We start from the raw sequence: 16423 nt of genomic DNA, 5'->3' as shown, positions 1-16423 counted from the left end.
AAGAGAAATGAGTTAGAAATAGCAACAACTAAGTACCTGCCTTACAATGCTGCTGAGGTAGCAGCAAAGAAGTATGAGAGCTCTGGGCACTTTCCTTTTTGTACCTGCTAGAAGCTGAGTGAAAGCTACCATTTAGGAAATAATTGCTGTTTTTTAAAAAAAAAAAAAACAACAAAAAAAAACACACACACCACCAAAAAAAATCCCCCCCACAAAAACCCCAAAAACCACAGACACAAAACCCCACACAAACAACAAAAGTAATTTGCATACTTCCATTTTTTTCTGCACACAAAAGTGTGCAAATAAGTAAAAGCAACAGTTCAATAAAGATTTAGATTCATGCTAAAGCTTCTCATACAAGTTGCACTTGTTATTCTATCTCATTATTTTTGGTAAACTTACCTTCTTTCTGGTGTAAGGTGTTAGACAGCCATTTACTGAAGCATCTTTGACGGCCATAACAGGTATTACATACCTCTTCCACCACATCTGCAGCAATGTGTTTGCTAAATTGTAAGTAGCAGCAATCAAAAGCATTAATACGTAAACTATTCAGATCAAAAGCACTCTGATCTGATCACTGCTGAAGTCATAGGCTACAGTAATTAGCTAACTGAGCTTACATTTTAATAAGAAACATTTTCTTCCAGTACAAGAATTCCTGACTTCAGATATATTTAGTTGTAAATGTCTTATTCAAAGCTGTAAGTCTTTGCCAGTGTTCATTCAAGAACACTGGAAACAAAATGTAGGGCAATTCTGATATGCTTAGAGGAAAATGAAAGTCACTCCTGCTGCAGGAGTCCAAACAGACAACCCATAGCTCTGGACTGGGAAAACCACAGCAAGCAGTCGCAAGGAACATCTGCAGTGTAGCTGGAGGGACCCAGAAGATCTGCAGTATTACAAATTCAGTAGCCAGTTTCTCAAATATGGGAAGCGTTGAGATAGCGAGAGCAAAACACTACTCTGATCCTTAAAGCTTCTATATTTGATAGCTCAGGAAGGCACTGGATGGAGCCCATGTTAAGGTTCCTTCATACCATAGGTGCTGGGTTAGAAAACGCAACTAAATGAAAACCCAGGGGATGCCTGATGGCATAGCTAAGACATCTTGGGCAGCCCCTTTGACGCAGCTTTGACCAGGAGTAACAGCCAGCTTCGCATACTGTCAGCAAAGCTTCAGGAGGAAAGATGGCAAACAGCCCTTTGAGATTTTAATTGCCGATAGTACACATGATTTGTGAAAAAGCAAAAGCAGGTGAAATATATCACCAATGCCCAACCTGTAAAACTTACAAGAAGTTTGGGAAGTAAGAACCAGTATTAAAAAATACTTCCAATCCCAGATGTGCAGTGTATATAATCAATATCATACTTGGACTGCACAGAGGTTGCAGCAAGCTGTCATAAAAAATAACTTGCAAAACTTCAAAGCATAATAAGGGTTTCAAGAATGGAATAAAGAGGCAGATGAGGCTAACAGTAGAAGGTATGTATTAAGTGTGAATTGGTAAAGCTTAGAAGAGATGGAGGGGTGTGAAATCTAATACTTTTATCCCACACATTTCTGCACCCGTTCACAGAGGAACAAGGTCCGAAAAGGGACAGGGAGAGGAGATGGACAGTTACAAAGAGATGGGCAGTTACAAGGATGCTCAGAGCTCTGACTCCTCACCTTCATGCAGAGGCAGTCTTTAACACCACAAGCAGAAAGATTCAGCAAAGAGGAAAAAGCTGCCCATGTTAAAACTAGCTAAAAATTAGGTACTCTTCAGCCACTTCATTTTATAGTGACTAGAAAAAACAAGTCCCATTCTTAGAAGCAACAGAGGCTGCATGGTGCTTAGTGAATGGTGCATATCCAGTCATATCCCAGGGATTCCTGTCCTGCACCACCTCTGCTTGCAGTCTTTGCTGAAGCATCGCTATGCTGCCCAAGTTGAAGATGGTCCCACAGTTCATAATTTACACATTTATGGAGCGTGAACACCTGGGAGCCTGTGAGAGGGTACTGAAATCTAAAAGCATCTATCATGTGCCAAGAGCTGCATTTTCTGTCCATTTATGGGTCTGAAGTGTAGCACCAGTGCAGCTGCAAGTCAGCTGAATGGGGAAAAAGAAATTGTACACTGTAAAATTTTAACTGTCTCCAAATACACAATTCTTCACATCCCAGCAGCAGTATCTACAAAAGACAAAAGAAATTAATTGGGTCAGGCCTTCTAGTTCAGTGTCCTGTCTTTGATAGTGGACACCAGCAGGCATGGCAAAAAAAAAAAAGCATGCAAGAAACTGAATCTTTTTAAAAACCTTCTCCTGAGAGAAGCATCTCTATTGTTTATGCCATCAGCACAAGGGTTTGTACCATTATGAACAAGGGTTGGCTCCCCACCCCATTTCTTCTATATATTCCTTCTCTCCAACTCTCCCCTTTCTTTTTCTTCTCTTCTAAAGGCCTCTGCATCCTCCCAGGGAGCAGAGATAACCAAAATGTTTTGTGATGCCTTCTTTTAGCAGATGTAAAAGCATCAGCCACAAGGAACAGGTGGCATACGCTTGCATGTAGCACTGCCCTTCTAGCAGGATTATCCTGTTCTGAGTTGGCCTAGCTGAGGCTTTACCATTTAGTTTCCAGGATTGCCCTTCAAGGAACAGGAGCTAGCCAAGGGAAAGCTGCAGCTCTCAAGGTCTAGGGCCCAGGCCTATAGGCACAGAACTTCTTTCTGACCTCTACTTCTAGAGACACAAACAAAAAGCTAACATTGAGGACTGCTGGGAACGCAGTTCTCACAGCAGGGTGAGCTACTGTCACATACATGGCTTGTACACATTTCTCTAAGCAAAGTTTATATTTAGGGAACACAGAAACAACTCTGCTAGAAACGTACATGAGATGACATTTTATTACGATGCACAATTTGTATCATTCACAGCTTACTGGTCTGTACTCCTAGAATGTAGTGGATATGTACAGAAGCAAAACTTAAAGACTTTGCCTTGACAGTGAAAATAAATCACATTTTAATGTTAAATCACACTGTTCATTGCATCTCAGTAGAAATAGAGGGTATAGAATAAACAATAATAATTCTCATACATTGAGAGCTCAAGTGTGTTTCACCCATTTCTTGACTTACATCTAAAGTGTCTGCCTTTAAGTTGAAGTCAAAAACCCACAAAGCAACAAGAAAAAAAGCAAGGGAAGGAAGGAAAGAGCAGAAAGAAATACACAACTGAAACAGCCACAGGTTTCAGACTTGCACAGATGTTGCTCTTTTTTTTTTCCTTTTTAAACTCGGCAGCCTTTGAAAAGAAACACATAGCATCACCAACAACTGTGTAGTTTTGTATTTCAAGTCATACTTTAGCTCTTATTTTAAAAAGTGGAAGGAAAACCAACGGAACTGAAATTTACTTAAATCTAGTCACTTAGTATTCCATTACTTTCTTGAATTATTAACAGATTCAACATTTCAGTCTTTATGCATGCCAATGATGTTTCTTGGGTAGAAAAGCCATGAAATAACCAGAAAAGAACAGCAAAGACAGCTGAGTAGCTAACAACACAGGGTTTTAGTTTGCATGTATTATCAACACTGATTTTGCATATTTATATCACAGCTTTGTTGTTTTGTTGATTTGTGGGGTTTTCTTATGGCAAAACAATAGAAAGTCTAGTTTCACAGCAGGTTCGTAAGGGAATAAAGCCACAGTCTTAAAGAAAGTACATACTTCAGTGAGGTTTCACCACTCTGCATCTCCAATGGCTTTTGCAAAAACATGGTCTTTACCCTTAAAGGACATCACTCCATCTTTTAAGTAGAACTTCCATTTGTTCTTACTTCGATGAATCTGATGGGAATAAAAAAAATATCAATGCCTACCCCAAACATATTAGACCATCCATTAAAAAAAAAAAAAAAAAAAGGTTTTTTATTTTTTTAAGCATAACTTGATTTACAAACCTTTTCTTTTAAAATCCTGACAGCCCAAAACATGTGAAATACTGCCACTGAACACACCACAAATATTCAATAGAGGCAGTAGATTTCAGTTGTTCATAATGAACTCCCTGCCCTCTCAAGGGAACAGCCTCCTGAATCCTAGCACACACCCACACCCCACCAAAAAAACTAAAAGCAAAGGTAGCTGTGTGACAGCTCAACATCAGCAGGAAAACAAGACAATAATGAAGCAGTTTCATGAGTGTATCAGTCCAAAAATACGCTGCACCTTGCAAACAACTATGGCTTAACCGAAAAGCAGTGGTTTCCTGCTCCCATACACACTGCAAAGCAATATTGCCTGCACAGAGACATTCAGAAAAGGCTAAAAGCAGGAAAACTTTGCTTACAAGCAAATACTGCCATACAAACCAATACGAAAGAATTTGCATATTCTGTTTCTTTTTAAAAGGCCTGCAAAATGATCTATACTGCAGAAAGTTTTTGTTTAATACTAGAAGAAGGAATTTTAAACATCTCTAGAAGATTCCTTGGATTTTAAGCATCAGTCTATTCAAGTCCAGAAAGAAAAAGGAGGGGAAAAAAACAAAAGAAACGGGACAATAATTTTGCTGACAACATTCTTTTATAGGTAAGAAGGTAATTTAACAGGTAACTTTCCATCTACTTTCTACTAGGCCTACACCCGACCTTAAATTTCCTACAAGACATGTCCAATGCTGACCTTCCTAAGAGTTTTTAAAACTTTTCAACCAATTTTTCAGGTTATTACAGACAAAACTTGCTGTAGATAACAATATCCACTAAACTGAGTTACAGAGCTTCAAAACTTCGTGTATCTTTTCAATACAATACAGACAGCGTGGCTTAATTTCAGATGCATTTTCTACACACATGGCTATAAATACAACTTCCAAAATAACTAGTTTCAGAAACAATCTGTTACACTTTACTGAAGACAATTTTCTTAGCAGCTCACTGTTTCCTAAAACACAGACACTGTCAAGGCAGGCCTATTTGAACACAAACAAAAAAATTATCATTAGACACTTCTGAAAGAATAAAAGCCAAGGTACATTCCTAAGCAAACTAAAGACATTAGTTTTCCACATTTATTTCAAAATAAAATATGCACTTTGTTTCGTCAACTTTTAAACTACTGACATAAGTGTCCAAAACCATAGAAGTGTTAGAAGTACTTAATTTGATCTTTGAGAGTTCATTTTAATGTTTAAAATTCAACATCATTTTGAAGGAGGACAAAGTGGCCCTTAACAACTGTTTTGTTTTTCAGGCATAACAGAATTCTGGGATGAAAATCTCTCATGAAGCACTTCAAAGACAAAAAAAATGTAAAAGAAAGCGCACACACTCCTCTTTCTGTTACCCATTTCGAAAGTCTTAATTCATGGCTGAAAATGCATACATACATCCATGGAGCTGTTGATGTTACTTAAAAGTTAAGGAAACACACAAGCTTTTGCAGCTTCACAAATCTTAATTTTGCGATTCAGTCCCCTTTCCTTTCCCTTTAATGGGCCATTATGAACCTGTTCTTTACCCTCATTTCAGCAGGTAAGCCATCAGACTATTGTCAGCTAAATAAGTAATTTAAACAATTATTACAGCATTAGATTTTCTTTAAAAGGCACTGACAGTAGACCAGACAGAGATTTGCTGAAGATACTATTTAGAATGATTGAGGAACAAAGATAAAACTATATACTGTACCTTGTCATACTGACAAACTATCACATTGTCGGTGTCAAACAAGTCTGGAATGTCCTGTTCACTGACATCATCACCAGAATTTAAGGGGTCCTAGAGATGATAATTGTATTTTACACATTCTTTCAGAACAACATTGAATATACATGACATTAAACACACCTAGAACAATAAAGGTTACCATTGCAGAAATCGAGACCTAGAGGCTATGAAGACCATGTTGCACAGAGCTCATTTATAAGCACTTTTACATGCTTATGTTCTCAAAAACAAAACCACCCTAAACAAAAACAGAGGTCAAAAAGCAAGACTTCTGACTGACAAAGCTGACCCAGTAACTGGAATACTAAATCAACTGTTATTTATTTGAAGACCAGATGCTACCAGTTGATTATCATGTGAATCTCTAGGATACAAAGTTGCACATCTTTAAGAAAAGCCTTCTAAGAAACATACATACTTGTATCCCACTGTTCCCTTCTCTGTATAATCCCCTGAGGTCCTTCAGAAGGAAGAGAAACCTAGATTTGTACCCCAATCTTACGTAATAAAAAGCAGAACTCCATTCCACTGAGGCCAGGGTTTTACCATGGAGCTTTAATTCTGGTAATCAACCATTTTAATTCATCCAATAAACAAATGACTTCTCAACATCTCTCATTTGTCCATGCTTCTCCCAATGAGCTCTTAAGTCATTTCTGAGCAGTACCTCCCATCTCAAGAGGCAGGTAACTTAACTATGCATTCTCTGCATTAAGCTTAGTGGGAATTGTTCTGCATTCAATAGTTCAACAGTCAAGACAGACCCCTATTTCAATGTACTTCACAACACTTAAAGAAAATTACCTCCTCAACTGTATCTATTTGGGGCTCTTCATTATCACCACCACTGCTGCTAGCCTCCGTGTTTGAAATACTGTCACAGTCTTCATCCTTGTCTTCCTCATCCTCCAGAACTTTTAGATCCTCTGATTCAATAATGCCAATGAATTCATTCTCTTCCCTATCTTTTATATGTGGTATTTCTTCCTTGGGAGAAACGTCACCAGTACCATCTAGCTGAATTATGCCTTCAATGTCACTGCAGATATCCTTCTCTGATCGTAAATTGGATTCCATCTGCTCAGTAAGTTCCATCTGACAGGAATAAGAGAGACCAGTCACAGCTTGTGAATTAACACCACATAGCTTTCATTGTTCAGTACAAAGCCTGAGATTTTTGTTTAATAAAGCAACAAGACTGGGGCACTAAAATGAGAGTTTCAAGTCCTGGTCTGCTTCTAAACCCTAAGTACATTTGCAAATCTTATTCTTACACCTAATCTTAAATAGAATCCATGCCAACTATTTCTCTGCAATATAGAAAGACATTTTCTTAGACTCTTCTTTAAACACTGTTGTACTCAAACAACTTTAAGAAAAAGACAGTTGAGCAGGTCTTTAAAATTTCTGTTGCAAATAAAACTCCAAAAATGAAACAGACAAAAAAAAAAAAAGAAAAAAGGAAACAAGCTACTCCCCTACCCCAAAAAATAGCATTTTTCATTTTTGAAATAAAAGTCAAGATTAATTCATCCCTCTCCCTCAACTCAAAATGCTTTATTTAAATAAGATATAAAAAGCTGAGAGACAGTAAATATCTCAGTACTCTGACTTGCTGTTCATAAAATGCTAGAATTCCTAAAAAGAGCATTCACAGGAGCATGAGGGCTTTAAGCTTTCAGCCATGTTTGGCTTATCATTAAATCTTTCCTGTAGCACTTAATTCACATCCACATACACTTTCTAGTTCAAGAAAACAACACTTTGTTTTGACCTTCCATTCTCACCATGGACACTCTTCATCATCCTGCCATCAAAGTTCAGATGAGCAACATAACGTGCTTTCTATTTACAGTCATTTCTCATTATTTCATTACATGTGCATGTAATAAGTTTGCCTCAATCACATATAAGCGCTACAACTCAAAGTCAGCAAGCCAGCCTGAACTTAAAACATCTGCAAACAATTTCTGGAAAAAATATTAGGTGAGATCAGGAAAGTGGCCTGTTAATTAAAATCATTCAAGTTTTCCACACAGCTCTAGCTGAATTCTAGTTTGTTCAGATTTTTTCCCAAAGAAATACGTTTCCTTCCAGCAGATTTTCACTTATAAAAATCTGACTTTTCCTACTCAATATGCATTCTCAATGCAAGTTAAATGCTCTTCACACATTACAAGTCAAAACTAATCTCAGCTGACACTGCAAAAGCAATTTGCCCACAACTGGCCAGTACCCATATGCAGATTCAGTGTCAAAATGGAAGTTCTCAAAGGGTCATTCATGTCTGCTCAGTCGCAAAAAGAGGAAAACTATTATCCCCAAAAACAGTCAAGAAGTCTAAGAATACACTATATCTATCCATTACAATTTTAGCAATTTTTAGATTGACATTCTTTTCAATCCCAGTATTTCAGCCATATTTGTGACAAATTCTTAATGTAAAAATAAGCGATCAGCTACTGCTATTCAAAAGAAGCTCAAGAATGAACTTTAAAATTATAATAATTTTTATTAGTATAATTTAGAGGTGCTACTTGTCATTTACAGATGAGTTTGCTCACATCTCATATGATACTTCAAACGACCCAGAAGTATTTTCACCAGCTGTGAAATAAAAGGTCTTACCTTGTCAGAGGAAGCAACGCTGTCTTGATCTTTCAGAACAGTGTTATCATCCAAACCTTTGTCCATGATAATCAGCTCAATGATATCATCAGGCACCTGCTGTTGCTCCAACTCCTGAGGCTCAATGTCTAACTGCCCCTCCATATCCAGCAGTACACTGCTCGAGTTGTTTGCCAAGGATTCAGGAGGAGAAAACCGTTCAGAGGATTCTGGAGTAAGCACAGCTGTGTGAAGATCGCCATGCTGGGATTTTTCTGTTGAGTCTGCACACTGATTCAACACTGCATTAGTTGCAAGTTGCTGCTGACTCACAGAAGGCTGCTGGACCAATGTAGTATCGGCAGAGTTCTCCAGATGGCTTTTTTCCATAACATTTGGTTGAAATTCCATGGTCTGTTGGACAGCAGTCTCCTGGGGCTGCAATGTTTCAGCAGCTGCCTGCGCAGAAGATGCATTCACCTGTGCAACACTGGAAACATTGGCTTGCAGAATTGAAGGTTCCCCAAGGGGCTGAAATATCTGCTGAACAGGATGATGTAGAATACTTGGATCTCCTGAGGCCTGTGTAACCAGAACGGGCACATTTACCTTATAAAGGTGCCCTACAAAGAGAAGAGTTAAAAACTTCTTCAGCAGGTTAAACTACAGGTTCATCCAGGCCACTGTCTTGTTACCACTAATACAAATGCTCCGGCAAACTATGCAAAGCAGGATGTTTACAAAACAGTACTTTCCCCAAGCACAATTTCAGCCTTTGAAAATTAAGTGTTCAGAGGCTTCTTCAGTTGAGTCAGACCATGTTTAATAACCCTTTTTGGTTTTGGCCTCCACAATACCCTGTGGCAGTAAGTTCAATCATTACATACTGAAATTTTTTTTTTTTTTAAAAAAAAAGGACAATCCTGTTTTTAATTTGTTTCCATGTCATTTCAGAAACTAAGGAACACAAGATGAAACAGTAAGCTATTCTATATCTACAGGGACAGTTCACTCCTTTAAGAACCTTTAGGAATCTCCTCTGAAAAAACCTCCAGTTTAAAAAAAATAAATCCTAGTTTATCTATCCTCTCATTGTATGAGAACAACTCCAAATACTGAATCCTTAAAGTTATTATCATCAATGTTAGACTCAAGATGCCAGAGCTAAGTTCCCAACTTCATTTAATTATTCTTTTCCCCACACACATGCTTACACACACAGAGTCACTGATACCAGCCTACAGCTCTCAAAACCTTAGGAATTATATCTGAAATAGATATCTAGGATATTAGTTCTCATCAAAGAACAGCTTTTTGAGGAAAGAGTCAATCTATGACTGAAATAAGACTTCCACTCATCACACTCTAAGCAGTACAAGCACATTTTTGTACAAGTGTTTTATCAGCAGGAGTGTGAGCAAAAAGGTTAATGGATGGTTGGATTTTATTTGAATAAAAAAAAAATCAGTTTGATTCTAAAGCACCAAAATGTCTTTACCTTTTTAAAACATGGAAGATTGTCCCTCATATAGGAGGAGGAGATACCTATGTATGGACTAACAAGGGAACACATTTGTGAATAGTTGTAAAACAAAAAAGGCATCACCTGCCAGCCAATGTTAACTGAACTTACAAGTGTACACAACTGACACACTAACTAATCAATGTAATTACTTCCACCATGCAGCAATTACAAACACAAACTGCAAACGAAGAAGACAACTGGCTCTACCCACCTATACTTTAGCTTCATGTTTGTTTTATCTACTGTACTCAGCACCATCTTTCAGTACTCACATACAGTCAACACACTGAAACATTTTACATCTCCTCTTCAGTCTTACCAGATGCTGTCTGTAGTGTCACTCCAGCTGGTACATGTATAGGATAAGCAATACCCGAAGGGAGAGTGAGAGTCGCACCCACTTGTGAAGCGCCCTAGATACACAAGAGCTTTATTAAGAAATAGTGCATACTTTATTTCCTAGGGCCTTAAATGTCCCATGTAACATATCCAGATGAAAGATGAATGAGGGCCTTTTTGTGATCATCTTTACTGAAGAGTTGCTTCAGACTTTTGAGATTTAGACAGATAAGGAGTATTCTGTATTGACAGGATAATGACTTGCCTTGAGTGCTTCGTATTTTCCAGTTATCACATTCCTTTTTTGTTAACAGAACACTTTCCTGTACCCCCTCCATGTACACAGCATCCAGAAAGGTATTTTTCCCACTCAGAGCCACTTTAACCTAAGATTATGCATTACTCCACACAACAGAGACTACTTGCCTAGGCCTATGAAATCACTTCACATTCTCTTTTTCTCCTGGAAAGCAAAGAGTTGACTATACAGCTCCCTTTCAAACTAGTTGTTCTGGGGAAATCCAAATTTTAAATCAGGAAACTTGCACATTACACACACATCTTCCCAATATTATATATATTTCAGCTTGGCAAGCTAGTTAGCCAGAGGCTCAGGAGGCACACACTGAGTTCATCAAGCTCTGGCAATTAATAGCCTCTCCCCAAACAAATTTTGCCATGCTGAGTTCAGAACCTGTCAACTCTAAAAACACTCATTTTCTTCTGGATGATTTCTATGCCTCACAGATAATGCTGCTGCCAGCTTCAGTAGTGCTAGCATTTCCCAACCATGCATTATTTTAATACCCTGTAATAAAAAAAAAATGGATCTGATGGATCTGTAAACGTGCATTTCCACTACTCTTCCATTCTATGGGCTAAATGCAGCCATTTCTTCCAACACACTTCTGGCTGCACTGCTTGCAAAACCAACTGGTAGATCCCCATCCTTTTTCACTGCTCAAACAGAAGCAGCAGAGTTACAGCTCTCCCTCTGCTGCAGACTCTTAATTTTCACACGGGTTTCATAAAAAAAAAAAAAAAAGGGGGTGGGGGGCTAGAAGTAACATCACTGAGTTTCTTCAGCTGTTGTTTCTCTCAGCAGGACTCCTGCTCCCTTGCCTACTACACCATATCAGACAAATTAAACTGTCACAAGAAATGTTACTTTTTCAGTCTCTAAATGCATAGAAAATATTTAATACTTGCCTCCCCTTAAGCCTATTAACAACACACAAACTTAATCATTTAGGATATTTAAAATTGAGATGAAGTGTCACTACAGCAACATACCAGGTCTGCTGCCGCCGTGAAATGCTGAAAACCCCTGCCAGCTGGGATGACTAAAGATGCTATACAAAAAAAAAAAAAAAAGTTTAATAAACGTGGATTTCTCAAGCACAGTTGATCTTTCAGTAATTTACAGCAAACACTGCTGAAACTAAAGCATTAGACCAACAAACAAGTGAGCACATCTAGATAAGGTTCTTCATTATACTTCCCTTCGTTGCTTCAAGCTTATGCTGTACTCAGGGGGGAAAGGTTATATTCTAAATTTATAAAACTTAGATTTTTCTAAAAGCTGGTCTTGGAGATTGTTTGTTTTAAGCATTTCTATTAAAATATTTTATCTGTTTTAAGTTGCACTGTAAAAATTAAGCATGCCATTTCTATTTATTACATCAACTAGAATAACAGATGTGCAATGCTACCATTTTAACATGACCAAGAATATACAGATAAAACGTATTGCCTTGTCAACACAAGGAACATGTGCAAGTATTTTTCTGTACCAGAGCATATCCAGTGGTGCTAATAGTAGGAACAGTAGGGTGGGATTTTCAAAAGTACTCCATATTAACTTCAGTGGGAGAAGATAAATCAAAGGAAAAACTTTCCCAGGCGACAGGCAGCAAGCAATTTAGCTAGCCCCAACTACTTTGAAAATCTCTAGCCATAGGACAATTCAAATCCCATTAACAAAAAAAAAGTTCACTGGCTTCAACACATTGTTCCAAAACTTAGGAGTAATAAGGTCCAGCTCATTAAATATAAAACCTCCAATAGAAATAAACCCAAAAGCATATTCCCTTTAACCACATGGAATAAATAAAACATATCTCCAAAACCAGTCCACTCAACTGTGAAGGTTGTAAAAAAAAACAGATGAAGAGTGCCTGCCCAACCCTGAAGTGCACTATGACACAGATTTTCATTAAATCATCTCCTATGTTTTTTGTCCTTTATGGGAAAAGCTCCTAAAGGCCTCTCGCACTGGGAGAAGCCTCAGCTGAGCACTACACATTACCATGACATTACCACAGTGGTCAGCTGGACTTGATTGAGAAGGATACCTCCTGATGTCAGAGGCTGTGTGAAAGTCAAGTACTCTGCAACATGAACACTGCTTTTAGGAAAACTAACTGAAAGACAAACTAAAACACTCCCCAAAATATCCCACTCTTCTGTTGGAGCAAAGGATTACATTTTAACAAGTGCAGAACCAGATTAAACTCCAACATGACAGCAGAGCTGCATGGCACAAACATGCCATATAACCTCTGCACACATCATGCCTCATATTAAAAGAGGAAGCGAAAGCTTAACGCTACTGGTAAATTTGCAATTGAAGGGCTACATTTCTGGACTGCAGACAAGAAGGCTAAAATTCTCTTTGCGTTTTGCTACTGGAAATAAGCAGCGGATCAAGAGCTTGTAGACATAATTGCATTAGCTTATCAAAGTTTAATTCATCCTTTATTAGTCAAATCCCACTTTCAAATAATTACTGTTCCACATCATGACAGAGATACACATAAGCATCACAAAACCAAGATTATTGCAGCACCTGCAAGTCTTCCAAAAAGGCTCTTGAATCACTGAGCTATTCTTAAATTGTATATGTTGTGTTCCACAACATCTGACCTGCTGAAGCCTGCAGAACGCGGTGAAAATTGTGCGGCAACTGTAGGGTAAACTGTGGAGAATGGTGGCTGTGTCTGAAGAAGCCTTCTGTTGCTTTAGACTGCATCACCTTGGTTTCCCAAAGCTGCAGAAAGATTATAACGAAGGTCAACAGATATCAGCTTTAAAAACAAACCACATCTAAAATGATAATTAGGTATTCCTAGTTTTTCCCAAGAGTAAATTGACAGATTCTATCCAATAAACATGGTAACAATCATTACTGAACTTTGAATTCTAGCAGCCCAACACATCACTCACAGGATGGCAAAAGGCAAAAGTTTGCATGTTTTGGAGGGCAAAGAAACAGGCAGGTACATCACTTCAAAAGAAAAAAAAAAAAAGCACACACAACTTCTATTAATGCAGGGGAGCCCAACAAACCTGCTTCAAGTCTTTCAGAACCTGTTCCTCTAAACCCTCCTCTGCAAAGAGTTCCCGCACACCTTCAATCACATCTTCGATAATCGACATGTAGAGTCTAGCCTACATAAAAAAAAAAATTCCAAAAATATTTTCAAGTTAAGATGAACATTCAGTCATTTGAAATGATAAAACAGTCTAATCTCATTGCATAAACTACTGTTACAAACTGAACAGCCTGAACAGATTAGTTAACTAACTGAATACTCTGTCAAGTGCAAAGGTCTGCAAGTCCACGCATTCCTTTAAATCTAACATCCCTGGGAACACACATCCCCAGAAAAATACTGGATTCAAGATTCAAATTATTGGTTTCTGTGGGCTACAGAAATGCTTAAGAAAACTCTAGAAACATTACAGAAAACAATTGCTGTGCTGTATTTTCAAACCAGCATGTCTAAAATGTCAGTTTAAAATTGACATTTACCACTTAATATCATTCTAGTGTCATTGCCCCTAACTTAAAGGCCAACCAACAATACAAGCAACTAAAAATGAGATGTGATGACTATCAGAAGCATAATACAAGTAATCTGCAAGAAATAATACTTGGGTTTTTTCCCTTCGTGGTAGTAGTCTGAAGCTGTATAGTGGTTTAGCTATGAAAATTTTAATACTACAGTTATCAGTACATATTATTCATCTTGTATTACAAGAAGACCCCAAACAACATTTTATTCCTTCTTCTGCCCATATCAGGGATTAAATCCCCATCCTCCAGTCAGAGCTGGACAACAGGAACACATTATCATCAAGATTCATCCACTCAGATGCAAATGTAAGATAAGCTTTTAGCAATTTCAATCTTACTAATCTTTACTACCATTACCACCAGAATAGCCTACACAAGGTGAAAGATAAAGCTGAGATTTTTAGAAAACCTTAGAAGTTAAGATTTTGGGATATTTACATTTTTCTAATTTAACACCAAATTAATATTTTAGCTCTCTAAAGTTGTTCTAAACTGCAGAAAAGAAACAATTTAGGTTTTTAAAAAAAAGCCCTAAAAAGTTATTGGGAAGTAACAAGTTACACTTTTTGCAAAAAGCTATCAGCACAAGATAGCATTACTCAAAAATAACCGTACTCATGCATTATTTCTTATGGGAAATTGGAGATCTCCAAGAATTTCCCCAGCGCATTTCAGGATAGTAGGGAGACAAGGAGAAAAAAAAAAAAAAAAACAAAAAAAACCCCACACATATTCTTGTACCACTACACTAAAATATGTTAACTAGCCCGTACGTCAAATGCTTTGCTTTCACTGTTAATCCAGAAGAGAAACTGAATTTAAATCTTTCAACAGGGCTATTCCTCTCCCCAGGACTGCCAAGCTACAATAAGTACAAATATTTATTATGCTATATAAAAACTGTAGACAGGAACTGTAAAATTCAAACACTACATGCTTCCAAATTAGAGAAGAGCAGTTACAGTGCAGACATCACTGTCGTCCAGTTTTATCCCTTTACACACAGGCACTCCTTTGCCAGAACCTGTCCATGCATACCGGCAACTGCCAGCGCCAGGAACCAAGAAACCCCGCTTTTCTTTGTACACAGTGGGCTGGCAGATGAACTTATCGACACCCCATTCCAGCAAAGCCAAAAGCAAGTCTTAAAGCGAAGCCTCCAGGGATTCCCTGGGATTACTGTCCTCCTAAGGGTCACCTGAAGTCCCACGTAAGGAGGGGGAGCAGCAGACGAAACCCGGAGGGGAGGAAAAGCCGCCACCTTTCTCCCTGGCGGCACTAAGCTGGCACAGCGTTCCTCCGCACCCTCGGGCTACCCAGTGCCTCACACCCGTCCCTGAGACGAGGCTTTTGCCCACAAAACGCTGTTTTAACACACAAACACCACCCCCCGCCACCCCCCCCCAAAAAAAAAAAAAAAAAAAAAAAAAAAAAAGGCTTTCGAAGTCGGCCCTGGGCTTCCCGCGCCAGGGAAATGCCGGCGCCTCCGGGGGCGGCGACACCACCTCCCGTCGGGCCCGGGGAGGCGATTTCCCAAGCCCTCGCCCGGCCCCGGCCCTATCCCCTCGCTCCGTCGCGGAGGGGCAGCCAGACCCCGCCGAGCCGTTTGCGGTCCCCAAGCCCGGCTACGCGCCGCGGGGTCAGGACCTGACCCGGCCTCGCCGCTTCCCTCACCACAGGGTTAGCGTAAGCCATGGCAGCCTCCGCCATCATCCCGCCCTCCCGCCTTAAGGCGCCGTTGCCATGGGGACGCGGCCTGCCCGGCGCCGGCCCCGCCCGGGCCCTGCCGGGCTTTCCTCTGGCGGGCTGCCCGTTTTTCTCCCTAGCCCCGAACACCCCTCGCAGTACCACACGCCGGGGCGTAACCGAGCGCTGAGTACCAAACCCGGGGCTCTTCTTACAGCTCCTGACCCCAAAAAGAGGGGTCCGCCGCCGCACAAAGCGCATGGCCGCCGAGGGACCCGGTGTGCAGCTCGGGCCCTGAGCTCAGGCCTGGAGCTTCGGCTGGTGAGCACAGGGGAAAGGAGGCTTTGTCTGGAGGACGCCGTCGTGTGAAAATATACCTCGGAAACTGGCTACAAAAGCATGTTATTTTGCTCTAATAAACTCTGAAGTCATTATTGCCTCATAAACAGGGAGATAGCTGAAGCTACCAGTTAAGCAGCAGCAATCTGGTACAACTACTCAAATTACTGCTTACGTTTGCACCAATCTGTTCATATGTTAATACAGAGATTTACCAATTTAGCAGTTACTCATCTGGAAAAATGTTCATTAATCTCATATATGTAAGAGAATATATTCTTTGGTCTTTATACGCTTTCTGTCTATACATGGATCAGTGTTGCCCTG

At 39.4% G+C, this 16423-nt stretch overlaps 1 protein-coding gene across 1 annotated transcript; it reads right to left on the bottom strand.

The window, feature by feature from the left end:
* Nucleotides 1–490: 490 nt before the first annotated feature.
* GTF2A1L (general transcription factor IIA subunit 1 like) lies at nucleotides 491–15766 on the bottom strand. The gene is made up of 10 exons (XM_086460679.1): nucleotides 15746–15766; nucleotides 13561–13662; nucleotides 13138–13261; nucleotides 11506–11564; nucleotides 10193–10286; nucleotides 8370–8971; nucleotides 6546–6836; nucleotides 5703–5792; nucleotides 3739–3858; nucleotides 491–509 (listed from the first exon to the last, which is right to left on the bottom strand). Exons 1-9 carry the CDS (start codon nucleotides 15764–15766, stop codon nucleotides 3751–3753), a joined length of 1491 nt encoding a protein of 496 aa, XP_086316805.1. The 3' UTR covers nucleotides 491–509; nucleotides 3739–3750.
* Between the last annotated feature and the right edge of the window lie 657 nt (nucleotides 15767–16423).

This window comes from Leptosomus discolor, chromosome 2 (genome assembly GCF_034619465.1).
Source record: "Leptosomus discolor isolate bLepDis1 chromosome 2, bLepDis1.hap2, whole genome shotgun sequence".
In the NCBI taxonomy this organism is placed as follows: Eukaryota; Metazoa; Chordata; class Aves; order Leptosomiformes; family Leptosomidae; genus Leptosomus; species Leptosomus discolor.
Note: the sequence above shows the minus strand (reverse complement) of the source record. Positions and strands in the feature narration are given on the sequence as shown.